This window comes from Phodopus roborovskii, unplaced genomic scaffold, assembly GCF_943737965.1.
Source record: "Phodopus roborovskii unplaced genomic scaffold, PHOROB, whole genome shotgun sequence".
NCBI classification, from domain to species: domain Eukaryota; kingdom Metazoa; phylum Chordata; class Mammalia; order Rodentia; family Cricetidae; genus Phodopus; species Phodopus roborovskii.
The window spans coordinates 24,556,430-24,582,395 of record NW_026126434.1 but is presented as its reverse complement, the minus strand read 5'-3'; the positions used below and the strand labels follow the sequence as shown (position 1 = coordinate 24,582,395).

Here is a 25,966-nt window from a genome sequence, read left to right as displayed (position 1 = left end):
TGTAGTTTCTCTTAGGCTAGCAATGTCACATTGGCCCATGTATGTAGCTCTGAGTTGGTGAGGGTTCCCAGACAGAAAAATGACATTAGAATTCAAGACTTAATAACAATTAGCTGGATCTTGATTGGTAGGGATTAAATGCAGACTGAAGTTACTGCCTTGAATCGGTAAAATGCCACGTGGGAAAATGACCTTGTGTATTGTCTCCCAGGACAACCAGCCTGCTTCGAATCTGCTGTGAAGTCTAAAGTTAGCTGTGTAAAAGGCTGTCTTTGTTGACTGAGAATCCTATGTCAGTCTGGGTAATATAAAATTTCCCAGTATTATTTCTTCAGAATTATACAGATTAAGCAGAAGCCATCCTCCTGACCACCCACAGCTATATGTATGCCCAATAAGTATAAAACACACCACTAAAGGATCTGTGGAAAGAACACCACAACTGTTGTTACTAGGGAGGTAAGTAATAGCACTTGAGAACTTTACAGACAGGAACAACCAGTCATTCATAGTCAATAACCTATGGCTTTGCCAAGTAGGACTTCCCAGCGTCTAGTGGATTGACTTGTTAAATACTAGTTGTCACTTCTGTACAGTCCCACGGCCCTCTGCATGGAACAAATCTTGCCACATGGCTCAAGTTAGCCTCAAAACTTGTGGCAGTCCTGCCTCAACCTCCTATGCCTGGGGTAGTAGGTGTGCTGCTGTGCATAGCCCATCTCTTCTTAAGATGAACCTGCAAGAGCCTTCCCGTGGTGTCCTTGACCCCTCTGGCTCCTACATTCCCTTCTCTTCCTCCTCTATAGGATTCCTGAGCCCCACCTAGTATTTGGCTGTGGGTCTCTGAATCTGCCTCCATCGGTTGCTAGATGATACCTCTCTGATGACAATTGGGCTAGGTACCAATCTTGTCACAAGAGACAGCCAGTTCAGGCTACTCATCCACTATTGCTAGGAGTCTAACCTAGGGTTCTCCCATAGATTCTGATCACAAAGCCTGAGCACAACTCCTGGAAGCAAAGATGTGAAATAGCTGCAGCCTACTGCAACAAATGGAATACAGGATTGCAGCAAAGCCAGTCTGGGATATATCCTAGGGGGGGAAATGTATTCAAGCAAACATGTCCATAGGCCTTCACAACAGCCAAAAGGTGGAAACAGCACACACTTGTGCATGAACAGAACAAAACAAGGACCATCCACACAGTGGACTGTCACTTGGCCATAAAAAAGAATGAAACTCTGACATAGGCTGCAACATGAAACCAAGAGGTGCTCATGCCAAGGGTATGACACGGGACCATGGCTGTGTGATTGCATTTAATAGGAAGTGTCCAGAACAGGGAAACCCATCGAGACAGAAAGCAGGTAAGGCTTGTCAGGGAAGCAGGGGAAGGTGAGGAAGAACTGCATGATGGGGCATGACCTATGCAGGCACTCTGTTCACAGCCACAGGGCTTAGGTCACAGGAACTGCATCTCCATTCAAACCCACATGCTCCCATGCTGGGGACACACTAGCTCTGCTGATGGACAGAGTCGGTATAGGGTTTGCCCTTCCCCATGCTGGAGCCTTCTCTAGGGAGGACACTTCCTGGCACCCCTCAGTCTTGTCACAGTTGTACTCTGTTCGTCTTCCCTGACTGACATCCCTCAATTCTTCCATGACACCAGAGGACACCCATGTAAGCTATTCAGGCTCGGATTCATTTAGGAAGCTGAGTGTTAGGAGGAAGGCTGGGCCTCTGCAGCTTGTGTAGACAGCGACCTGTTCATGCCACCTGCTGGACATGGGCATGGAGACTGGTCCACGTCCTTGAAAGCCAAGAAGCCCCAGCAGGAGAGATGGAAGCCAGTCCCGACTTCCAGGCTCTATTTCTGGTTCTTTTCATGGGCTGTCACGAAGTTTAGCAGGTCAATGGCAGTGACAACCCCAAACACCATCTGCCGCTCGCTGGACATGCCATTGCTGTGGTCTAAGGAAAGGAAACAGCTGCTGGATTAAAGGTGACTAGAGACAGAGTTGACCTGAGGCCACTTTTCCAGTCTCCAAACAGGAACAAAGTACCAGCCACTCGTGGCTCCACCTGAGCCATGTGGGTGGAGTCAGAGAGCAGGATGCTAGGTGCTGTCTAGAACAGAAAACCAGAAACCAACCCAGGCTCCCCACAAAGGATGGCCTGGCAGGTGCTTCCTCTCAGCCCATGCCCACAGGCATGTGCAGTGTCACTGCCAGGGCAAACATCAGGCCTTCTTTCTGTCCAGAGCCCTTCCTGGTACCCAGAGCCTATTCAGTTCAGCCCACCTGAGTCTGTCTGCAGACAGATTTCTCAGAGTGGAGCTTCCTGTCAGATTGGGCCTGGCCCTTTACCACAGGGCCTACAGGCAGAGAGGGCCATGTCAGTAGTTTTCTATCAGTTTAACAGGATATGGGGAGCCTAGACTTCTGTCAACAGAGTGATAGGGACATAGAGACTTTCCACCAGTAGGGATGTCACTGGCCTAGGACTTGCCCTAGTTCATCATTTTCAGGGTCTCTAGGCTAAGACTTGGCCTGCAACCCTTGACACATTGTCCACCTCTATAATAGTGGACTGAGCTTTTGTGCTAGATGCCCCCCCCCCCCCAGATACATGTCCTATCAGGCCTGTTCTCAGGAGAGCCATTGCTGGCACAGTCCTTGGGAGGCTCTGAATGCCACCCAGTGTCTAGAGACATAGGCCCCTTGGAAGAGACCCATCAGGGATAGCCATCTCACTGGCCTATCTGGAACCCTAGGAAAGGACAGGGAAACTCAGAATAATTCAGCTGCTGCATTTTGGAATCACCCAAGCAAAGGGACCACTTGATTGGCTCTGGGACTCCCATGGAGTGAGGACAGCAAGGTTCCAGTTAGACTGGCTGATTCTCCATGCAGGGTTTGGTGGGGAATGTTTTATGTCTATGACAACATTGCCCTGTCACTCCAGCTGCCCCTCCAGTTGGAATTCATGTTTTGTTTTGTTTCTGAGATGTTCAAAGACTGGGAGCCACCCCCCTTCCCCAAACCCAACCTCAGGGAATCCAAGGCCCAATGTTGGAAAGCTGTGATTGTGAACATTAGGGCCACTTCCTAGGGGCCGGGATGGGTGAGGCGTACATACCTGTAGGCCCCCCCACCACTCCTGACCAGGCCTGGTCTTGTGCTGTAGAGCCAAGGACGGGAGAGGGATTAGACATGGGGTCGCCCCCACATGCAGGCCAGCCTTGGAGCTAGATATAAAGCTCTCCCAGTTCTTTGGATTGAGGAATGAATATCAACATCTGTCACCCTACTGGGACCTGAGAGTGTCATCCCCACCTGCAGATACTGACATTTGGAAGGCTCTCTGAGAGCAAGAAGGACAGACTGTTTCATATTCAGAGACAAGTGTGGCTCACAAGCTGTCCTTTTGACAGACACACCCAGAACCTCCCTTCAGAGTACCCCTGGAGCCCATCAGAACCAATCAATATCTCCTAGCAATATGTCCTCGAGAGCTTTCACGGGTTTCTCTGGACAACCCCCAGCATCCTTAAAGACTGCCTGCTGTTTATGCCTGTGGGCCTGGAAAGGTACTATCTAAGGTGCTAGCTAAGCAAATGGCATGAGAGCTCACTGGATCATGACTGGATTGACCGGGTCATGGAGAGAGATTCAGGATGTAAAAAGCTATGATGGGAAGATGAGGATCATGGACTCCTCCTCATCACCCACTAGGAAACATGCCTGCCTAATGCACATAGCTCAAATGTGTACCATGCATGAGAGCCTGGGCCAGTCGTGGCCAATGTCAAGGGCTTAACACCCTCGCTCCCAATAAGAACCCAGCACCAAGTGGACCCCACTCACATTGGATCTGCTCATGGATCACCAGGGCGAAGTGGTCCATCTCCAGGATGTGGGATAGCATGCCCAGTGTGTCAGTTAGGTGGATCTGCAAGAGACAGACCCTCAGAGCTCCCAGCTCCCACAGACTTGAAGAAGGCCAGAGGCCTTCACCATAGCTGCTCAGATGAGTTTCAAGTAGAAAAAGGCCCTGCAGAGCTTAGAGCCATTTCTGTTATGGCAACCTGTCTGAATGTCAAATGGCTTGCCATTTGACTCTAACCCACAGCCTCTGCTCAGAGTCCAAGCTGGTGGATAGGCCACTGCTTGTGAGGTCTGTGGAGGAGAGCTGGAGCAAGAGTACAGAGGTTTTTACTGGCATGCACACAAAATCCATGTGGCAGCGTTGACTTTCAACTGAAGGGACCTTGAACCCCTTAAGCAAGCTATATAGTTTCCAAGGGCTGGTGTGGCTCAGGCACTCACCTCGGGCACAGCAAGCACTGTGCCCCACCTTGAAGGCCCAACTTGCTCTCACATTCCCATTTCCTGTCTGGAAAAATGCTCTTACCGGTTTGAACTGCTTGTAGAGGACTTTGCAGACTTCATCTGATGGCTGCACCTTCCCAGCAAGCAGGGATGATAGCATGTTCCCAAGAGTCACCATTCCCAGGATGGCCCTGGGAAGAGCATAAAAGGGGGGGGGGGGAGAAGAGGCAAGGTCAGAGGTCTCTGACCAACTCTGAAAAGCTTCAGCAGGCCTCAGCATGGCAAATATGTCTTTGGCAGGCCTTGCCCTTCCCCCAGGCCCTGGGCCTTGCCAAGCTGTTAGATTACATTCCTAAAGCTAGCCATTGAGGTCCATCCCCTTATTTGGCCACTGACTCACTGCTAAGACAAACCACCCACATCCACCTATGAAAGTATTGAATTCCAGCAGTCAGATGCCCCCTCTTGACTGCTCTAATTAATATGTCCAATCAAGAATAACCAATTCATCCTAACTTGGGGTTTCTCCCTTTCCCTTTAAAAATTGCCATTGGCCTATGGGCCACATCTGTCTCCTCTCTCTCCAGAGGGATCCTTTTCTCCCTCATCCTGTACCTCCTGTCTTTGTCTCTTAGCCACTGCCCTTTATCCCTCTGGGGTAGATAAATCTTGTGTTGAGAACTTGGTCTTGGGAGTCCTGAGCTGACTTCAAGGTCCTTTCAAACTTGACTCAGGAGCTGGAGAGATGGCTAGTGATCAAGAGCATTTGCAGAGGACCTGGGTTTGGTTCCCGGCACCCATGTGACAGCCCACAAACATCTGTAACTCCAGATCCAAATCTGGTATCTTCTGACTGCCACAAGCACTAGGCACACAGGTGGTGCACACACACACACACACACACACACACACACACACAGAGAGAGAGAGAGAGAGAGAGAGAGAGAGAGAGAGAGATAGAGAGAGAGAGAACACCCACACAGAGGCATAACAGTTGTATGGGTAAAAATACGGTTATGGGATGGAGAACAGACAGGAACAAGTAAGTTTACAAGTCCTGTGTTGTTTATGACCCCTCAGGGATCCATGGTGACTACCATCAGACTTTTGAAGCTGGATGTAGGGTCAGCCCACTGGCTCTCCCTCCCATGTACTTCACTTGTGTGCCACCCCCAGGGTTCCTGTCACCTGCTCCCTAGGGCAAGGTGGGCCTGCACACTAACAAGGAACTGGGGGGGGGAACAGAGCATTGAGGTCCCAAGAGGTAGTATGGTCTGATTTCAGCTGCTCAGGGACAAGAGGTCAGTAGGCTTTGGATGTTGTATGCAAAGTAACCACACTCAGCCATCACTGCCCATCCCATTTAGTGACATGGACACAAGCCTGGAGAGCAGGATCTAGGATCCTGGCATAGTCTAAAGACAGAACCCTGGACTGGGGGGTCGGGGGGATTCTGAGACTGACCCTGACTCGTTGACCACAGGTGCCTGGTCAAATCCTTTCTCTCGGAGGATGGTGATGGTGTGCTCACAGGTGACTGTGGGCAACACAGTCAATGGTGCTGACAGGTTCAGATCTTGAACACGCAGATGCCACCACCTGAAGGACGGGGCAGAACAAGGCAGGAGATAGGGCTGAGAGAGAGCCAGTATGGTGGGAACCTGGAAGGCCACCTTTGTGGATCTTCCAGGGGTGACAGCCAGGCAGCATCCTTACCAAGGCCTCTTCACTGAGAGTTCCTCCTTCATGAAGCCCTTCTGCAGCATCCACTTGTCACTCAGGAACTTGGACCTGCAGGGTCAGGGTGTCACTGGGGCCTCTGTACCCAGTGGGAGGTACATACATGACCAGGGATGGAGTTTCTGAGGGCCTTGAAACTGCTTTGAACCTTACTGTTTCAGCGTATGTCGAAGGGATGGCAGAGCTCCAGGGTGGCAGAGGACTGAGGGTTACTGGGCATCTAGGCTAAATGAACCAAGGAGGTAGGCTCTGGAGCCTGTGTAGTCAGGACCCTTCCTGCAGGTTCCTGAGCAGCCTCCTCCTTGAACCCCCAGGTTTACCTCAACAGAGGGAACATTTCCCATTCTGACCAAAGGCTGCTGAACAGGCTACAGAGCTGCTAGGATCTATCCAGGGAGGCAAACTGAGGAGCAGTGGTGGTCAGGCTGTGAGCTATAGAATAATTGTTTGTGCTGAGCTAGGCAGGGCCAAGCATGGTACACAGGCATCCTGCTGGCTTCCAGGTAGGATGACAAGCAACCCCAAAGGCCATCCATCTCTCCAGCACATGGCTGGCCTGTTGTGTGTACGCATTTGTGTGTACATGGTTCTGTTCTATGCTAGTGCATGCGTGTGCTCTAGGGGCCAGAAGCACTTGAGGATTTTATGTGAGAGTACATGGGTATGTACTTCACATTGGTGCTTACAGGCTGTGGAGAATGTTCAAGAGACGAGGAACCACTCTTGTTGCCCATAAGGCCTGCTGCAGAGTAGTTCCCTCTTGTTCAGCCAGGAACCCAGGCAGTTGACAATACTTCAAGCCTGCTGGTACAGGTAGCCAGGCAGGGAGCTGGGATTGTCCTGAGTGCAGATATCAATCCCAGCAAAGCCTCAGGCTACCGAGCTAGCACATCACACCGCAAGAACCCAGCCAGGGTACACTCACCCTCCCAGATCCAGTTAGGACAGCTGATGAGGCAGCAGAGCTGGTGAGCAGAAAGCAAACTAGGATCTCCCCGGTCCCGCGGCCTCCCCATGAAAACACCAGTACAGTTTAGCCCGTGGCACCCAGAAATTCAATGATGTAATGAAGAGAAACCCAAGAGACAGGGACAGAGGGGTATATATGGGACATAACTGTCCACCAGAGCTGTCGCCATGGACACATACACACACACACACACACACACAAAGACTCAGGACAGAACCATGCAAAGTGAACCCTGACTTTGAAGACATGGGGAATCCTGCAGCTAGCAGTCTTACAAGGCCCAGCTCTCCACTACCCTTTCCCAGCATCTCACAGTTAGCACTTAGGTGATAGCTACCAGGAGGGTGAAGGGGACCAGGGGTGTGTCTTACATGTAGTTCCGCACAGAGTCGGGCAGGATGACCACACAGCGCTGTCCTTTCTGTAGCTCCTGGGCGGCCTTCACGGCCACAGCCATAGTGCTGCCTGAGCTTCCACCTACCAAGAGGACCTGTCAGGACCCACATGCTTGTGTGTGCAGTCATATACATGAACTCATATGCATGAATAACCCATACATCTGTGCCAACACTCTAGAAGGCTCTGGGGGAGCCATTCAGGCATGCATTGCACAAATGCCCACACATGCTCTGGAAGGGTTCATATGTTCTATGGAAGGATCTGTGGACTCTCTGGACAGAGGACAGGCCTTAAATGGCTCTATTCCTCCCCATCAAATGGAGCTTGCATAATTAAACACTCAATGGGTAAATTGAGACCCGGGGCAATCATGCTCAGCCAGAAGAGTGGCTCTTGGTTCCCCAAGCTAAAGCCTGACCCCAAACCAGGAGCCAACCATTGACTGCTCATAGCCACCATGCAAAGCAAGTAGGTGACACCAGGTCTCACATAGTGAGAGTCCCAGGTTCACCGACACTGACCATATAGGGCCCTGGCACCTCCAGGGAGAGACAAAGATACTGTTGCTGCCTCTCCTTTGGGGCTCCTCCGGACTCAGCCTAAGAAGGTGCAAGTCAGTCAGAAAGGTTAATCTAGTGCTTCTCACAGAGGACTATGGTCCTGCCACTCATCTCTCAATGCCCAGGTTTATACCACTTACACTGAGTGCAGGGTATAAACTCACTGAGAGCCCAAGTCACAAGTCTCCTAGTGGTCATGCTAAAAGTTCTTGTCAGTCATCATGACTTATTCTGGCTGTCCAGTAGAGCCTGGCTGTTGAGGACCCAGCCATGCTGGGGCTGCATTCCCCTGCCCCATCCCAACATGACTCAGAACAGATGGGCCCACATGTATAGGATAAGTTTGAGCATGCTTGGTGTTCTCCAATCTCAGGTCTAACTCAAGCTGCTGGAGCCTTTGCTGCCCCATGGTCAGGCAGTGATAGCCTATCCATCCTGAGCAGATGACTAAGAAGCCCAGGGTGGGAGGAAGGCTGCAGAGGTCGCTTCTGGATGTGCCTCATCTGCACAGACAACTATGAGGGCAAGAAATACTGCTCCCTCGGGACTCCCTCGCCAACCCCTTCAGGGGACTGGGACCCAGCACGCCTAGCTCTGAGCTGCTGCAAATTGAGCCCCCATTTCAGGCATGGGGCTGTTTATGAATGAGGGAAAGAGACCACAAGAGCTTGCCTAAAAAACTAGCAGAGAAGATTGAAGCCTGGGCCCTCTGCCTCATGCTCTCATCTCCACAGGTAATTCTTGCAAAGGACAAACAAACAGCTAAGGAGGATGAGCCTGGGCAGATGGATGGGAAGTTACTGCAGTCACACAGCCTCAGAGTGTCCATGACTTCCATGCATTTGGAATAGGTAGTTCACATCCTGGACCGTCCTCTACCCAGCCACCCACAGGGCACGCTCAGTCACTCACCACACAGCAGTCCTTCCTGTGCAATGAGCATGCGGGCAAAGGCGAAGGACTCCTCATCATTGCTCTTGAACCACTTATCCACCACCTGTGGTGAGACCAGGTAGGGGCCTGGCGGTGAGCAGAGCAACCTCATGGAAGACTTCTTACCCCTGGGTCTGCAAATCTAGACTTATTTGTCCTTCCCTGCCCCATTATGCTTTGCAGAGTAACTTGGATCACCCACATGTTTATGGATCTGGTGGCCTCTGCTAACAGTGGCTGTCCCCCACACACCCTGGCCATCCTTGTCTGTCCTTCCTTTTGCATCTCAGAACCTGTGCAAGCAACACCAGGTGTGAGCCTGGACACAGCGATGCCCTTCACCCTGACTCAGCTCCTGTATCTGCAATCCCTATTCTGTCCTCTCAGATAGAGTGCCAGAACACAAAAGCAAGTTAAGGATCTGGCAGTAGCTTGTGGCTCTGCCTGGGGAAGCATTTTGGTCCAACCTACCGCCCTGTCCAGCACTGTCGGGATGAAGTCATAGCCAATCCCTTCCACCTCATAGGCTGTTTGATCCGTCTGGTTCAGTTCCTCGGGCTCCGCAAGGATGGACCCTTCAGGATCTACACCAATGATCTGCAGGGTGGACGGCTTTAGGACTCAGGCCAGGAGAAATGCAACCCAGCCTGAGGCAGCTGCCACTAGAAAGGATACTGTCCAGTAATATCTGCCTGTTAATGACTGGTTCATGGAATGCATGTGTGCTAGTCTCAGATTAGAGGAAGGGAAGGCCTGCAGAATCCCAGACAAGAAGCAGAAAGGCCATGACCTAGCGCAGGGTATTTGGAAAGATCCTCCCTGTACTGCTCTAGGAAAGATCCTAGTCATGGGCATTTGGAGAGCCTTTGGAGACAAAAGACAGCTCTGAACACTGGCATCTTCCTGGAGGGTGGACACTCTCACTGCAAGAAGATGCCCCTCCTCATCAGGCCTACCCCTAACCCAATGGTTCTCAAGCTTCCTGGTGCTGTAGCCCTTTAATACAGTTCCTCATGTTGTGCAGACCCTTCAACCATAAAGTTATTTTTGTTGCTACTTCATAACTGTAATATTGCTATTGTTATGAATCATAATTTAAATGTCTGATATGCAGGATATCTGTTGTGCAAGCCCAAAGGGGATCATAACCCACAGGTTGAGAACCACTGCCCTAACTCAAGGCAACTGAGGACTACTGGTGGCTTCTGGGCTAGTCCAAAGGGTTTCATCTCACTCAGAATAGGAGCCCGGAGGACCCTGTGTGCTCCAAGTTCCTCATGGGTGACTTGATACAACTATTTAAGACAGAAAGTGGAATAGGAATGTGGAGAAATCAGTTCCCAGGCAGAGAGACCTCCCAGCCTGATGCCAACAGCACTGAGCCTCTAAGCACATCTCAGGCCACAGGCAAGAGAGCAGGTCCAGGCCCACCCTCTCACCAGCCCATCTGTACTAGCACCAGCCACAGTGCCATACTCACTTTACACCCAGGACACTTCTCCTTCAGCTTCCTGGCAATACCTGTGATGGTGCCACCTGTGCCCACTGAAGCCACCAGCATGTCCAGCTTCCCTGGGGTGGGGGAGGACACATTCTCAGGTCACATCTCAGCCAGCCATCCACTCTTTTTTTGTTTGTTTTGGTTTTTCAAGACAGGGTTTCTCTGTGTGGCTTTGGAGTCTGTCCTGGAACTAGCTTTGTAGACCAGGCTGGCCTTGTACTCACAGAGATCCTCCTGCCTCTGCCTCTCGAATGCTGGGATCAAAGGCATGTGCCACCATCGCCCAGCCCTCTACTCTTAATGACCACTGGTGGAAATACTCACTGACCAGGCCAGGTCAGTGAGATAAACATTGTCTATCACTGCCTCCATCTGTAGAGAGCATGCCCAAGGCAGGGGCTGCTGTCTATACTGTGACCTTGGCCTTTAAACTACCAATGTAGCTGAATCTACAAGGATGAGTCATAGCTAGGCAGCTAAAAGTCTAGCAGAGGTTAAGCTGTCTGATTCTTGGGTGATTACAGATAAGCAAACTGTGTTTCTAGGATACAGGAAAAATGGCTGAAGCTAAGACTGAGAACTGGCCCAGGCTCTCTCAAGCTGCTGAGGGTCAGCTCATCACCAGGCAAGTCTGAGCTGGGCAACTCAGGAATGAAGCAATGTGTACCAACTCTGCCAAATGAGAATTCTCACTCATAAAACTGGGTAAGCAAATACCTGGGCTTTTATTGGCCAGCTCCTGGGCACAGAACAAGTCTGCACCCAGGCCAATGCCAACACCAGGTTCTAAGTGTGAAGCCAAGGGTGGGACCTTCCAGCACCTTCTCCCATGAGGTGCTCTTAGGTGTCCCATCAGCCCCAGGAGCTAGGCATGCCTAATGCCTATACTAGAGTAAGCTATCTACAGCTAACACCATGTAGCTCCAGAAGTAAAAAAAGAAAAACAAACTGAACATCAAACTCAGTGCAGCTAGCCGGGCATGTGGCATGTGGCGCATGCCTTTAATCCCAGAACTGGGGAGGCAGAGGCGGGAGGATCTCTGTGAGTTTGGTGCCAGCCTGATCTACAGAGTGAGTTACAGGAGAGCCAGGACTATACTGTCTCAAAAAAGCAAAAACAACCCTCCACACACACACACACAAGAAAAATGGGGTGCTGGAGGGATGTCTCAGAGGTTAAGAGCAATGGCTGCTCTTCCAGAGGTCCTGAGTTCAATTCCCAGCAACCACATGGCTCACAAGCATTTGTAATGAGATCTGGCTCCCTCTTCTGGCCTGCAGGCAAACATGCAGGCAGAACACTGTATACATAATAAATAAATCTTAAAAACAATAAAAATGAAATGCTCCAGTTGATCCTCAGCTGTGAGGCCAGCACCAGCATATGTCCAACAGCCCATACAGCCTAGAGGATGTGGGGGTGAGCACAGTCTGAACCTTGTAGTCTGGGACACAGGAGAGGCACAGGCAGAGGCCAAGAGGCCTCAGAGGAAGAACAGTGTCTCCAGAGACTGTCTTACAAAGATGGGGGTTTGTTTGGTTTGGTTTTTGTTTGTTTGGGTTTTGTTTGTTTTGTTTTCTGACATAGTGTTTCTCTGTGTAACAGTTCTGGCTGTCCCAGAACTTGCTCTATAGACCAGACTGGCCTTGAACTCACAGATCCGCCTGCCTCTGCCTCCTGAGTGCAGTGACTAAAGATGTGTGCCACCACTGCCTGGCTCGAGGGATTGTCTTGATTATATTAACTGATGTGGAAAGACCCAGCCACTGTAGGTGACACCGTTTACAGTAGGAAGTCCTGGACTGTATAAGAACAGGGAAAGTAAGCTGAGCAGTAGGCACATATGCATGCTCTTCGTTCTGCTCCGGAGTGCAGGTGTCATGTGACCAGCTGCTTCAAGTTCCTGTCTCCTTCACTCCCCCACAAGAATGTACCAGTACCTGAACTGTGAGCTGAACCAAATCTTTTCTCCCCTAAGTGGTGTTTTGTCCCTGATGTTCTATCACAACAACAGAAATGAAACTAGAATAAGAAATTATTGCAGTCTAGGAGGGTGGAGGGGTGGAAAGCACACACCATCACACTGCTGCAGGATCTCCTCGGCAGTGTCATCGTAGTGCGCCAAGGGGTTGCTGGCATTTCGGTACTGTGTGGAGGAAGAGAGACTGTGAGCTGTCCGAAACCACCTACATCATACTCGGACACTGGACACTTAGCTTCGTGCTGGCCAGCAAGTCCTACAGCAGCCTAGAGAACCTCATCCAGGGAACCTCACATACCAGATATTAAAAGCAGGTCATCACAGTGTGAGATTAACACAGAAGTGAAATGAACAAGGGACCAGGCCTTGGGGTACAGGTCTTAGACATTCTGCATCTTCAGAGCCCAAGGGTCCTCCGGAAAGGGTAACCCCACCCTCAGTGCTGACCAACTGGGTTGTGTCCAGTGGGACAGCCTTCCAACACTGGCACTGGGCCAGCAGAAACGAAAAGGTCTGCCACAGAGCAGAGCCCTGGAGACCTCCCCAGAGAAAGTACTGTCACCATGTTCATGTTGGGCAGGTACCAATCTCCCAGTCTCCCAACAGGCCGCCATAGGAAACACCACACTTAAGCCCAAATCCCTGACCACAAATTTGCCTCCCAGGGGAACTGGTTTGGGGTGGGAGTGGGGAGACACCTGACCTGATCCAGAATGTGAGAATTGGGGATTTCATTCTTCAGTCGCCATGCCACTCCCACATGAGACTCGGGGGAATCGAACCTGGCATTGGTGGGTGTCCTCACAATCTCAGCTCCCAGAGCCCGCAGCACATCCACCTGTGCATGGAAAACCATGGTTTTATCACTGGGGTTGGTCCCTGTACCTAGGCACCAGCCTAAGTGGTACCCTCCAGGGTGCTGCCCTTTAATCCACCCCAGCTCACCTTTTTTAATTATTTTCATTTTCAGCCAGTAAAGAAAGACTTTTATTACGGGGGGAGGACACAGAGGGCAAAGAGTAAGATTGTATAGCCAAAGCCCCCTACCTCCTTCCCCCCTCCCCCCGCTTGTTTTTTTTTTTTTTTTTTTTTTTTACTCATTTGATACAGCAATAGCCCATCAAGCCATACCCTCCACCTGGGCCACACCCTACGCGCACCTTCTCCATACTCATCTTCTCTGGCATCACGATAATGCATCGATAACCCTTCACAGCAGCGGCCAGAGCCAGCCCGATCCCTGAGAGTCACATGCAGAGGATGAGAGGGACCAGTGCCCAAAACCTTGTGCCTCCCTGCCCCAGCCTGGGACACCTGGCTACCCTCACCTGTGTTCCCAGATGTGGGCTCAATGATCGTGTCCCCAGGCTTCAAGGTTCCAGCTCGCTCAGCATCCTCAATCATTCGAAGGCTGATGCGGTCCTTCACACTCCCACCCGCATTGAAGAACTCACACTTGGCCACTGAAAGCCAAGCATGAGTCACAGAGGGGAGAGGACTCTCTGGATCCCACAGATTGCTGCCCAATACATCCCCAGGATGAGGGCTGGCCTGGGCATCTGCCATTCTGGGCATCTCTGTACCCATTTCCCACCTCTGTACCAGGACATCCCTGGTCACAGCTGGCCTGGCTCCCCCCTGCCTTGCAGATCCATGGCAGTACTAAGTAAATGGGAGAGACAGTGAAGAACCCATGGGAAGAAGGTGGCTGGATTTGAGCCCACACACTCCCACCAAAGCAGGCTGTTCAAGCAGCCCTGTTGGTGGTCTGTCCTAAAACCTAAAGCCTTAGTCCTAAAACCTTGAAGCTCCTGTCACAGTTGCCGCTAACTTCTCCATCCTTAGCTGCCTCCATCACCCTTGGTCAGGTAGCCCAGGCTTTATACTCAGTCCCCACTCCCACCTGGCATCACCTCCTTCCACACTGGACCCTCCCCGCCCTTCTCCAGAATATGCACAGACCACCTTCTTGGTTGGTTCTTGGTTCTGAAACCTACAACAAATAGACTGTCTCCCAAAGTTAGATGAGATTCTGTGGGCACAGAGGGGCTTTGTTTGATGTCTGCTCTCTTGACCGAATGACATCCTCAGATCTGTAACACTGCCCTCCAGGCCGAGCCAACTTAGCCCTTACTCCAGATAATAGCCTAGGCTATGAATGCCCACACCCTTGTTTGGGAACAGCTCCCTGCAAGGAACCCCTTCCTGAATGACCTGCGTTCACCGGGGACCTAATTCCCACTCTTTGTCCCATAAGTGGTTGGGTGACCTGCTAAACTCCATGACAGACAAATGCTGTCATGGCCGTCACTCAGCACATGTAGGACCCTCCACTCCTCCTGAGGCAAAACCACCCCACACAATCTCCACATTGACACACTCCGTCTAATACAGTGCCTCGTGCCTTTAATTCTAGTACTTGGGAGACACGGGCAGGGCAACCTCTGTGATCAAAGCCAGCCTGTTCTACATAGTGAGTTCCAGGCCAGCAAGAACTACACAGTAAAACTTTGTCTCAAAGAAACAAATAAAAAGATACACTCCTTTGGTACCTGGGTTTCACTTCTGCCTGTGACCTCTACAAAACCTTCCCAGGCGAGCTCTTTCACCCCAAGCTTCCCTGGCCATCAGAGAGGGGTCATCTCAATCACCAACATTTGTCCTGTATCCCAGATGACCCCAGGATGGGGGTGGCCCCGGCAGAGCCAGAGACTCACACAGCTCGCACTTGAGTCCCACATTCTTTGAGATCTTGTTGATTCGGACCATGGGGGTGTTCCCAATTTTCCTCAGAATATCTGGCAAAATTTTTGGAGATTTTGTCCTAAAACAGAGAGAGGATGCCAGTAAGAAACAAGACAGAATAGCAGTTGGAGCCCGAGCATCAGGGGCATTTAGGTAATCAAGAATCACAGAACTGCCTCAGGGGAGGTCGTGGGTGGTGGAGTGCCTGGCAGATGCACATGTGACAGAGATCTCACATACACACACACACACACAAACACACACACACACACACACACACACACACACTGAACACCCAAGTACAGTACACCTTAAATTTGAGGGACTGGGCCTCCACATAACTTCTGCTCCCTAGGTCTGAATAGGCCCTTGGGGCTCACGTTATGGATAGGAAGCCAAGTTAGGAACACAGTGTTCTCTATCATTTTGGCAAGTTCGTGTAAATATTAATTTTTATTCCCAGTGGTGGGGGAAATCAAAATACTTGAACATGATGTCACACGTTTGTAACCCCAGCACACAAGAGGCTGAGGCAGGAGGTTTGCTTGGGCAACAAAGTGATTTCACTCTGGGTTACAGAGTAAATGCACAGACCAAAAAAAAAAAAAAGTCGGAAGTTGGTGGTGCACGCCTTTGTTACCAGCACTCGGGAGGCAGAGGCAGGTGGATCTCTGTGAGTTTCCAGGCCAGCCTAGTCTACAGAGCAAATCCCAAAACAATACAGGGAAACCATGTCTCAAAAAACAAAAAACCTAGCCATCCCTATGCCCCTACTCAGACCTAAAACAGCTCAACGTAATTACCCCTCCCACTCCATTAATGACTTGGCCTTCCTAATCTGTCAGAAGAAACATGTGGAGATAAAAGGCCAAAAAGAAGAGCAAGAATCTGCTTGTTTTAAGAGTAGACATGACCACTTGGGGTCTAACCCCTGGGGACTTAAGACATCTCACAGATATGTGGGGCCTAATGCCCATGACTCGGAGCCAAGACTCACCCCTAGTGATTATGACACCTGGCGCCTGAACAAATGGACACTCTCAAGAAAGATATGTGCTATAAAGTTACTTAAGACAGTGGCATTCTGTCTATGTATGCAAGTACAGACCCAGAACAAATGGCCCATGAGGCGAGACCTCTTCCTAATTTGCAGAAAGAGCTGGGAAAGAGACACGCTGTAATCCCAGCAATAGGAGGCAGAGGATATGGATTTCAAGGCCATCCTTGGCTACATAGTGAGTTTGAAGCTAGTTTGGGATACACTGAGACCCTGTCTCAGACATCTTTCCCTAAATATTTTGTAGGGCCCTGCATGGACCCCCAAGGCATTGAGCAAGCCTGAAGCAGTTGGCCAGAACTCCTTGCCCCAAAGCTGTTATTGGTACTCTTCCTGTTGCTATAACATACACACCTCGTGATAACACACACTTCATGGGAAGGAGCTAAGCCTAAAAAAAGCCTGTTATTTTCCACTGTGCTGTAAGTCAGTACTTAAGCCCATTCCATCCCCTCAATAAACAGCATTCAGCGTTCCGACATTGCCATTGAACGAATGACCCGCTGTCTTGTCTCTTTATTTCAATCTCTAGGCCTTCGTCTGATTCATGAAACAGATCATAGCATGGGTGCTACAATATCTCTTCCTCTCAGCCATATATTCCCTCTCTAGGAATTTACATGCTAGACATGGCATATTTCAACAAATTCTCTCTCTCCTCTCTTTAAGCCCAGGTAAATTCTTTGACCTTTCCAGATGCTATTTCCCCTAGCAGCAAGCCACTGTCTCAAACTAAAAACTGCCAGGCGCCTGTAATTCTTGCACTTGGGAGGCTGAGGCAGGAGGACTGCTGTGAGTTCAAAATCCAGGCCAATCTAGGGTATGTAACAAACAAACCCTGGCTTTGAAACAGTAGACCCAACATCCACCTAGAAATAGAAAGTCTTCCCTGAGAACCCTCGGTTTCCAGCCCCCAGAAGACTTTTCCCTTTCCATTCAATTCCCTAAGCCACTGAGGTTACCTCCCTCTCAGGAGTGTGTCCTTGCTGCTGATATCCTCAGATATCTGCCACCTGCCAGTGGCACATACCCCAGATTCCCCAGAAGCCCTGGCATTACAGGGCCGGCAAGGCAGAAGTGGTACATGGAAACAAAAGGCCCAGCTGGCCTGTGGTGGCACACGGCTTTAATCCCAGCACTTGGGAGGCAGAGGCAGAGCAGAAGGATCTCTATGAGTTCAAGGCCAGTCTGGTCTACAGGTCTACAGAGTGAGTTCCAGGACAGGTAGGGCCATACAGAGAAATTCCGTTTCAAAAAAAAAGAAAAGAAAGGAAGGAAGGAAGGAAGGAAGGAAGGAAGGAAGGAAGAGAAAAAGAGAGGAAGGAAGGAAGAAAAGGAAAGGAAACAAACAAACAAACAAAAGGCCCAAGGCTGAGCTATTCATACTTGCCTCTGGGGACAGGGCTATGGCCCAGTGATAAGTCAAGCCTGTGGCTTCAGAGCTGCTCTGTAGCATTTTAATGACAGCACAATGTGACCAAAGCAGTTTCCCGAATAGGCCCTATATGGCTGTCCCTCCACAGGCTCAGGGGTGGCTACACGTCCATGCACTCCCCGCCTATGCCCGCACTCATCCACCCTGCGCCCCACACCCAGACTTCAAGGCTGCCAGGCTGCTGGGCCCTGGCTTCCTGCCTGCCAGCCCCAGGCTTCTCACACCGGAGCCAAACTGACTAAATAGAAGCCTCAGACACCTTTGGGCCCTGGTCAGGGGAGGAGTAAGGAATCTGGAGTTCCAGGGTGGGAGAAGCTGCTTGGGTGCCAACGGGCAGCAACAGGCTAGACTCCAGCCAGGTCTGCCAGAGAGGCACACTCTTACTTTGTGGAAGGGTTAAGCGTACTCCTTCCCAGGCCGTCTTTGGCTGGGCTCAGGAAAGTGGAGATAGGCTGGAACAAGGCCAAGAGCTCATGACCCTCAACCCCATGGAGGTGACACAGGCTGGAGACTCAGGTGTGCTCACTCAGAAAGCTGTCAGATGTTTGTACAGGTGATGGCTTAGATCTGTCACCCGACCCAACAGCCACTGGACCTCAGAAACCCCAATTCACCATCAGGGCTGCCCGCCCACCTGTCTGTCCCTCACCCTGAAGCCCTCACATCAGGAACATCTGGAACTGTCTGGCTTGTCTCGTCCTATTCAACATGTCCCATCTTTCTCTCTGCCCATATCTGGTGCCATACCGGGTTCCCTGAGCCAGTGCCTCCCTGCAGGGACCTCAGTCTAGTGCCTGAGCCTTCCCTTGGGCTTGCCCCCTGGTCCTCCAAGGACTTCTGACAAACTGCTGGTCAGGTGAGGACAAAGCTGCCCTGAAGGCTGATGTGTACCACACACGTCTTTGAACAAGCAGTTCCCAGGCCTTCAGAAGCCCTGGGGAGTTAGTTCTCCTGCAGCCACAGGCTCTTCCCCAATGCCATGTTGTCAGCTCATCTGACTAGCCCCCACCTTGTCTCTTAAGCTACCAGAACTGGAGCTCATTCAATGGGCAAGGCTTCTAGTCCTTGAAAATGCTGCCTCCCATACCTGCCCAATGCTTGCTCTGACTTTTGAACCAATAACCATAAATGTTGGTGGCCACACACAGAGAACAAGACTCTAAGATTTAAAACACAAATCCTTTCACCCACTTGTTCTAATCTGAAGACATTAGACTAAGGAAATGAAGCTAATCCTAAAGGCTTTTACAATAGGGCAGGAACCTGCATGGCTCCATCCTGGGCACTTAGAACAGGGTGTGACACAGGGCATGCTCCTAAGTGGACTCCTGACTATGTGTGGAATGGTTTCTGGTTGGAGCTATTTCAAATAAAGCCATGGCAGATATCTATCAGTGCCATTGACAGTCTTTGCCCAACCATAAATGGAACCCATCAGAGCCAAACACTCAGTACATGTGAGCTATAGTTCAAAGAAACCTTGGCCATGGGCCTGGCCTACACTGTTTCAATCCTCCTCTCCCAGCCCCCACAGTGATCACAGAGCAGGGGATCCCACTCTGAGTCTGGTAGCTGTATGGGCTCCATTCCCCTGCCCTGCCTCTCAAGGTCAAGGAAACAGGCCCACCAACTTAGGATCAAAGCCAAAAGACTTACAGCTCTGTGGGTTCTGTGTGATGATGCGGGGAGTCTGCCACGGGCCTGCCCAGCTGCCAGGTACATCGGCTCGGGGTATCAGGTGGGATCCACAGGCGCTCACTGTCCCCTGAAGAGCCCTTCTCTAGGTGCCCTTTTCCTGAGTGCTCCTCCAGGGGCTGGGGGCATCCTGCAGAGCCATCTTCACACTGGGATGTCCCTGAAGGCATGCTGGGCTCTATCTGTAGAGGGAACAGAGTCTGTTGTTTTAGAAGTTGGCTCGCACATCCCCTGTAGGAGTGACTCAAACAAATCCATCAAGGACGGGAGAAAAGGTGCAGGTTCCAGCTGCTGTGGAAAATGGTTAGATTCAGAAAGTTAAACAGAGAGTTACCATATGACCCAGCAATTCCACCCCAAGGCAGAGAGCCAAAAAAAAAAAAAAAAGGAAATAATAGCTTGTCCATTCTCATGGCAGCCTTGAGAGCCAAAAGGTGAACATCACCCAAGATCACGGATGAATGAATGCACAAAAATGTGTTCCATCCATGCAATGGAATACTATTCAGCCACAAAACAGGATAGACGGGGCCTGTGGAGATAGTTCAGCAGTTAAAAGTGCTTGCTTTGAAGTCACGAGGAGTGGAGTTCAGATCTTAGCACACATACAACAAGCAGGGCAGGCCAGGCGGTGGTGGCGCACGCCTTTAGAGGCAGGCAGATCTCTGTGACCAGCTTTGGTCTACAAGAGCTAGTTCCAGGAGAGCCTTCAAAGCCACAGAGAAACCCTGTCTCAAACCCCCCTCCCAAAAACAAGCAGGGTGTCCCATGCACACCCACCCAGACATAGACACAAATAAGTTAAATCTCTCTTTAAAAAAAAAAAAAAAAAAAAAAAAAAAGGAATGGATGAACTCTGAAAACATAATGTTAAAAGGAAAAAGTCAATCATAAAATAAATTTAATTTCTAGAAATGCCCAGAATAACCAAATGTCCTGGGATTTGACATATGAGAGAGACCTAGAATAGGGAAACCAATAGGAACACAGCATAGAGGACACCAGAGGCAAGATGTGCAGAAAGATGTGATCTTTGTAATGCACAGGGGCTTCTGAGATGGCAAAAAACCACGAGGCTGGTCCTATTTTCATTCTGTAGCTATAATAAAACATACTGAAGGGAGGAGGGTTTATTTCAGTCACAGTTCCAGGTTACAGCCCATCATTTCAGGGAAGTCAGGGCAGGAACTATTGCAGCTAGTCATTACATCCACAGTTAACAGCCGGGTCTTTCACAGTTCAGGACCCCCTGTCTAGAGAAGACAATTCTCTACAGACATGCCCCCATGTCTGACCTAGGTAGTTCCTATGCTGACCCCGCATCAGCTGACTCTAAACTGTGTCAAGGTGACATTTGACACTAGCTAAAACCTTGTATAGACAGTGATAGCAGTTGCACAATACTGGAGATAAAGTGACAAGATACTGCCCCTACAGTGCCCCTACATTGACCATTTCTGCAGTTCAGACTAAACTGCAGATTAAAATTATTCAGATGTCAGATGTGTAGTTTGGTAGAAGAGGACACAGTGGCTGGCAAGTGCCAGGCCCTGGGTTTTATCCCCTTGGTTTTTTTTTTTTTTTTTTTTTTTTTAAGGAAGAAAGTTGCTTTAAATTTAAAAAAAAAAAAAACAAGGTGTGATGGTGCATGCCTTTAATCCCAGCACTCGGTAGACAGGGGCAGGTGGATCTCTGTTCAATGCCAATTTGGACTACATAGAAAATTCCAGGACAGCCAGGGCTATGTAGAGAGATTTACTAGTATGTATGGATGTTTTGCCTGAATGTATGTATATGCACCATGTGTGTGCCTGGAGCTCTTGGAGGCCAGAAGAGAGTGTCAGATCCCCTGGAACTGGAGTAACAGGTAACTATAAGCCACCAGGGTTCTCTGCAGGAGCATCAAGAGCTCTTACCTACTGAGCATCTCTCCACATACCCCAACATCTGTTTGCCTAACAACCATTCTGGGGTTCTAAGTAATCTAAGTCTGATTTGAAGTTTGTGAGAAGGAAGGATGCCCATGTGGGACCACTCTCCATAGACCTGGAGAAAAGACCACCATTATGTTATGTATATTTAACCCACAATTTACAACAAAGAAGAACAAATCCAGACACCTGGCCCATACCTGTAATTCCAAGAGGTAGAAGCAGGAGATCAGAGGTTCAAGGTAAGCCTGTGAAATTTTGTCTCAAAGTGTGTGTGGGGGGGGGGAGGGTTGGAGGAATAAACTTCCTTTGTAAAATATAAGAGACAGGCCAGGAGGTGGTGGAGCTCACCTTTAATCCCAGCAGAGGAAGACCAATCTCTTTGAGTTCAAGGCTAGCCTGGTCTACAGAGCTGAGCTCCTGGACAGGCTCCAAAGCTACACAGGGAAACCCGGTCTCAAAAAGACCAACCAAACAAACAAAAAACACAAGAGAAAGAAGCTGACACTGGGTACCCACAAGTTTGCACCAAGACTGATCAGAAAGCCAGAGACCCCACTTCAGCAGACATAGGTGAGCTGATGCCTAATACCCTAGAACAGATAGATACAACCGTGTGATGGGGCACTGAACATCAAGCCTGAGGCCAGCAAAAGTCTGGAGTTCAAGCTTAACCTGGGCTGCATAAACTGTAAAGGAGGAAAAGAACGAGGGGCCAAGCACTCCCAAGTGAAATCAAGATCCCTATCCCACCTCACTCGCGACCTTTTGGGATGGGGGGCTACGTTAATCAAAGACTTGCCGCCACCTCAGCCCCCAAGGAACTGCTCTGAGGACACCGCAGCGTCCCGCCCAAGATCCGTCCCCAAAGTGCCCTCCTGCGGTGCCCCTGGCTGCGAAATTCTCCAAAAAGCCATGCTTGGGAGGGTGGCCCAAAGCCATCCCTCAAGTTACCTTTGTCGAACAGGAAGCCACCGTGCGACCCGAAGCAGAACTTGTCTTGAAGAGCATGCCCCAGGGCATCCTGCGTGTCTCCCACCCCCGCCCCGCTCCGCACCAAGCACAGAACCTGCTCTCCCGCGCAGCAGCCACCGGGTGCGCCACTACTTCAATATTTACCCCACCCGGCACCAGGGCTCAAAAGAACAATTTGCGAAACAGTAGTCTCCATCCAAAACGGGAAATCGATGACTGGTATTAGGGCAGCGCGTCACCCTAAAACCTGGCTCCACGCTCCTGAGACTCGCGGTCGTGGGGTCCAGGATCACGTGGGTGCTCAGCATAGAGCTGCCGGGAGGTCGATACTTGTGGGAACCGGGAAAGGGACGCAGGGTGGCAGAGGACGGCAGAGCGCCCCCGATGGGGTCACGGGGATTTTAGCGACCCGGAGCACCCGGCTCTCAAGCTGGCACTGCTTTGAGCTTTCAGGTGCCGCTGATGCCAAGTCTGCGCGCAGGGGTGGGGAGCTCCCGCGTGGCACTGAACCCCAGCGGGGACCTCACTGTGCGCGGCACGCTTACCTGGACTCAGGCAAGGGAAAGCGGCTCCGGCTGGGCTGGAGAGTGAGCAATGACAAAATCACCGCTCAGATTGGGACCTGGTGGGTGGCCAGTCTGGCACAGACCAGGAGGCTCACTGCAGATGTACGCGATTGGCCTCGCGTTGGGGGCGGAGGACCAGCACCCGCCAATCCTGGGCCGCAGAGCTGCCGCCCACCCACCCCACCCCCAAACCCCACACCCCCGTTTCCCCTCCCCACCCCCACCTCTCTTTTCCTTCCCACCCCACCTCCACTCTGGCTCTGAAAGGGGCTGGCTGGACGCCTCACATCCACACCCGTGTGTCTTTCTGGTATTTAAGAATTCAGGGAGATGCATTCGAAAGTTCAGGAAGCTCTATCGCCTAACACACTGTGTTAGTCACCAGAAGGGGGCCTGGGGCTGTGCCCAAAGGTCTGCACCCTGCGGCACAGGTGGCCGAGTATCAAGGAGCCTCGTTTTCCAGAACCCGTTTTGCCCGAGGACGTACCTCGTGAGGCTTCCTGGTTTGGCATGCTCGGGTCACGCGTCACTGCTCGCCTGATGCTTGCAGAAAAGTGCCCATAGCTCTCCCAAGCAACGGGCCTGGCTCAGTGGTGCCACGGAAAGGACGCCCCGATATCCATAGAGGTTAAAATGGATGTGGTGGAGCATGCCTGGACTCTCAGAGGATCTCGAGTTTGAGTTCGAGGTCAACCTGGGCTACATAGAGTCCTTGAGCAGGGGAAGCAAACACATAATTAACAGGTTGATTTTGACTCGGTTTTTTTTTTTTTTCGGTTGTTGTTGTTTGTTTTTAGTGTTTATTTTTCGAGACAGGGCTTTTTCTGTGAATACCTGGCTGTCCTGCAGAATAACAGCTGGCTTCGAACTCTTGCTGTAATTTTGAAAAGCAGCACAAGAGAAAGACACCATGCGACAAAGCTTGGGTGGAGTTTTTTTTTTTGGGGGGGGAGTGGGGAAGATAGAGGGGAGACCAGCCAGCCTCTGGAGACAGGAGGGGGGGTGTGGGGAGAGAGAGAGGACAGAGGCAGGGAGAGAAGGATGGGAGGTGGGTAGGGCCCTTTTAAAAGGGAACTTAGTGAATGTGCACAAGAGGTGCTCTTAGTGGCTGCTGCTGAGGGCAAATCCTGTCAGGACCCCAGGACAGGCCAGGACAGATGCCTGTCCGGTGGTGGTGGCACACGCCTTTAATCTCAGCACTACAGAGGCAAGGCAGAGACAGATTAATATCTGTCTCTGCCAGAGACAGCCTGGGATACAAAGTGAGTTCCAGGACAGCCTCCAAAGCTACAGAGAAACCCTGTCTTGAAAACCAAAACCAAACCAAAACAAATTTATTTTGTCTGGTGGTGGTAGCATATGCCTTTAATCCCTAGCAGTCAGGAGGCAGAGGCAGGCGATCTCTGTGGGTTCGAGATCAGCCTGGTCTACAGAGCTAGTTCTAGGATAGCCAAGGCTACACAGAGAAACCCTGTCTCAGAAAAAGAAAAAAATATATTGGGCACTTTTGTAGGTGTGTATGTCTGTTCACCATGTATGTGCAGTGCTCACAGGAACCCGAAGAAGATGTCAGATCCCCTGAAACTGGAGTTCCAGATTATTGTGAGCCACCATGTTGGTTCTGGGAATTGAACCCTTGGGTCTTCTGGAAGAGGGGTCAGTGCCCTTACCTGCTGAGTCATCTCTTCAGCCCTGTTTTTAGCTTCTTGAGACATGGTATCAAGCTCCAACTCCTGATCTTCCTGTCTCCCCAAAGCTGGATTGAAGATCTGGGCCACCAAGCACATCCACAGGTGACATTTGATCAAAGGGGCCACATCTTGTTCCAGGGAGAAGTCTTCTGGGCTGGAAAATGTAAGTGCTTAGGGCAAGAGCAAGGTGGGTCTGAGAACAGGGTGCCAGCCTAGAAGGAAGCTGGAGGGGAGGGAGAGGGGTGGAGCTTGGGATGGAGATAGAGATCAGCATGGGAGAAAGAGGCTTTCTGTTAGGGTTTTAGCATACTGAGTTGTGTTGCCTTCCAGTATAACTTATTCTGTCAAGCCAAAGGCAAGAACACTAACAGGAATTTCCAGGAACCCTTCTCCTGAGTGTTGGCCTATATTTAAAAATCCAGTCTTGGAGTTGGAGAGATGGCTCAGAAGTTAAGAGCACTGGTTGCTCTTTCCAGAGGACCTGAGTTCAATTCCCAGCCTCCACATGGCAGTTTACAGCCTGATGCACTCTTCTGGTCTGCGGGTATACTTGAAGTCAAAGCACCTCTATACATTTAAAAAAGAAAATCTTAAAAGAAAAAAAAAAAGTAAATGCATATATCCAGGTCTTAGGGCATGTGATTTGATCACATCCATGCTAGTAGCTTAAATCCACGATGATAGGTCCTTAAGAGGAGAATTTGGATGGAGAATAGCCCTGTAAGGATGCAGACATGCATTGAAGTTATGGTGGACAAGACACAAGCAGCCAGGACCACTTGCCCCTGGCTGGCTGTCATCTCAAACAGAGAGGAAGAGGCCAGAAGACGACCTTTCCCAGTTTCCAGCAGCCTTTGTGTGCGCAGCATGAGTGTGTGTGCGTGTGTGTGTGTATGCGTGTGTGCATGCGTGCATGTGTGTGTTTGTGTGCTTGCATTTCTGTCCCATGCAAGTGGGGACAAAAACAAAGGTTTAAGTCAAGTTTCTGATAATTTGTATTGTAATTTTTTAAAAAGGGGTGAGAGAAAGATGCCTTAAGACAGAACTTGGGTGGAGGGTTTTTTTGTGGGGGAAGAGAAGACAGAACTTGGGTGGAGGGTTTTTTGTGGGGGAAGAGAATGGGAGAAGGGGAGAGGATAGAGGGGAGACCAGCCTCTGGGAGCAGCAGAAGAAAAGGGAGAGGCAGAGAAGGAGAGAGGAAGGGGGGGGGAGGGAGAGGGCGAGGAGAGAGAGGGAGGAAGAGAGAGAGAGGTGGGCAGGGCCCTTTTAAAAGGCAAAGTAATGTATGTGCACAGTGGTGCTCTTAGAGGCTGCGGCTGGGGCGTATCCTGTCAGAACCCCAAGGACAGGCCAGTACAGATGCCTGAATACTAATATTTATAGTGTCTCATTTTATTGAAAATTGACAGTCTTGACTTGATTTCAGACTGCCAGAAAAGAGGTGAGAAAAA

General features: G+C 50.5%; 1 protein-coding gene across 2 annotated transcripts; it reads right to left on the bottom strand.

Annotated features, from left to right (window-relative positions):
* Positions 1-1,305: 1,305 nt before the first annotated feature.
* On the bottom strand, positions 1,306-22,845 carry Cbs (cystathionine beta-synthase). 2 transcript variants are annotated; one of them, XM_051187035.1, is made up of 17 exons: positions 22,804-22,845; positions 19,314-19,534; positions 15,138-15,244; positions 13,749-13,883; positions 13,581-13,660; positions 13,124-13,258; positions 12,516-12,585; positions 10,418-10,509; positions 9,409-9,534; positions 8,917-9,001; positions 7,417-7,522; positions 6,052-6,126; positions 5,800-5,934; positions 4,418-4,526; positions 3,871-3,955; positions 3,143-3,184; positions 1,306-1,975 (listed from the first exon to the last, which is right to left on the bottom strand). In XM_051187035.1, exons 2-17 carry the CDS (start codon positions 19,520-19,522, stop codon positions 1,872-1,874), a joined length of 1,695 nt encoding a protein of 564 aa, XP_051042992.1. In that variant the 5' UTR covers positions 19,523-19,534; positions 22,804-22,845; the 3' UTR covers positions 1,306-1,871. The 2 variants fall into 2 exon arrangements, with proteins under 2 accessions (XP_051042992.1, XP_051042993.1); XM_051187036.1 differs by lacking the exon at positions 3,143-3,184.
* Between the last annotated feature and the right edge of the window lie 3,121 nt (positions 22,846-25,966).

What these genes read in the sequence shown, in the direction of transcription:
- Cbs (XM_051187035.1), bottom strand. Translation starts at nt 19,522, where the DNA reads ATGCCTTCAGGGACATCCCAGTGTGAAGATGGCTCTGCAGGATGCCCC. An exon ending in AGAAGTGTCCTGGGTGTAAA is followed by an intron (nt 9,535 to 10,417) that starts GTGAGTATGGCA and finishes TCCACCCTGCAG; the next exon opens with ATCATTGGTGTAGATCCTGA. An exon ending in ACAGGAAGGACTGCTGTGTG is followed by an intron (nt 7,523 to 8,916) that starts GTGAGTGACTGA and finishes TCCTCTTGGTAG; the next exon opens with GTGGAAGCTCAGGCAGCACT.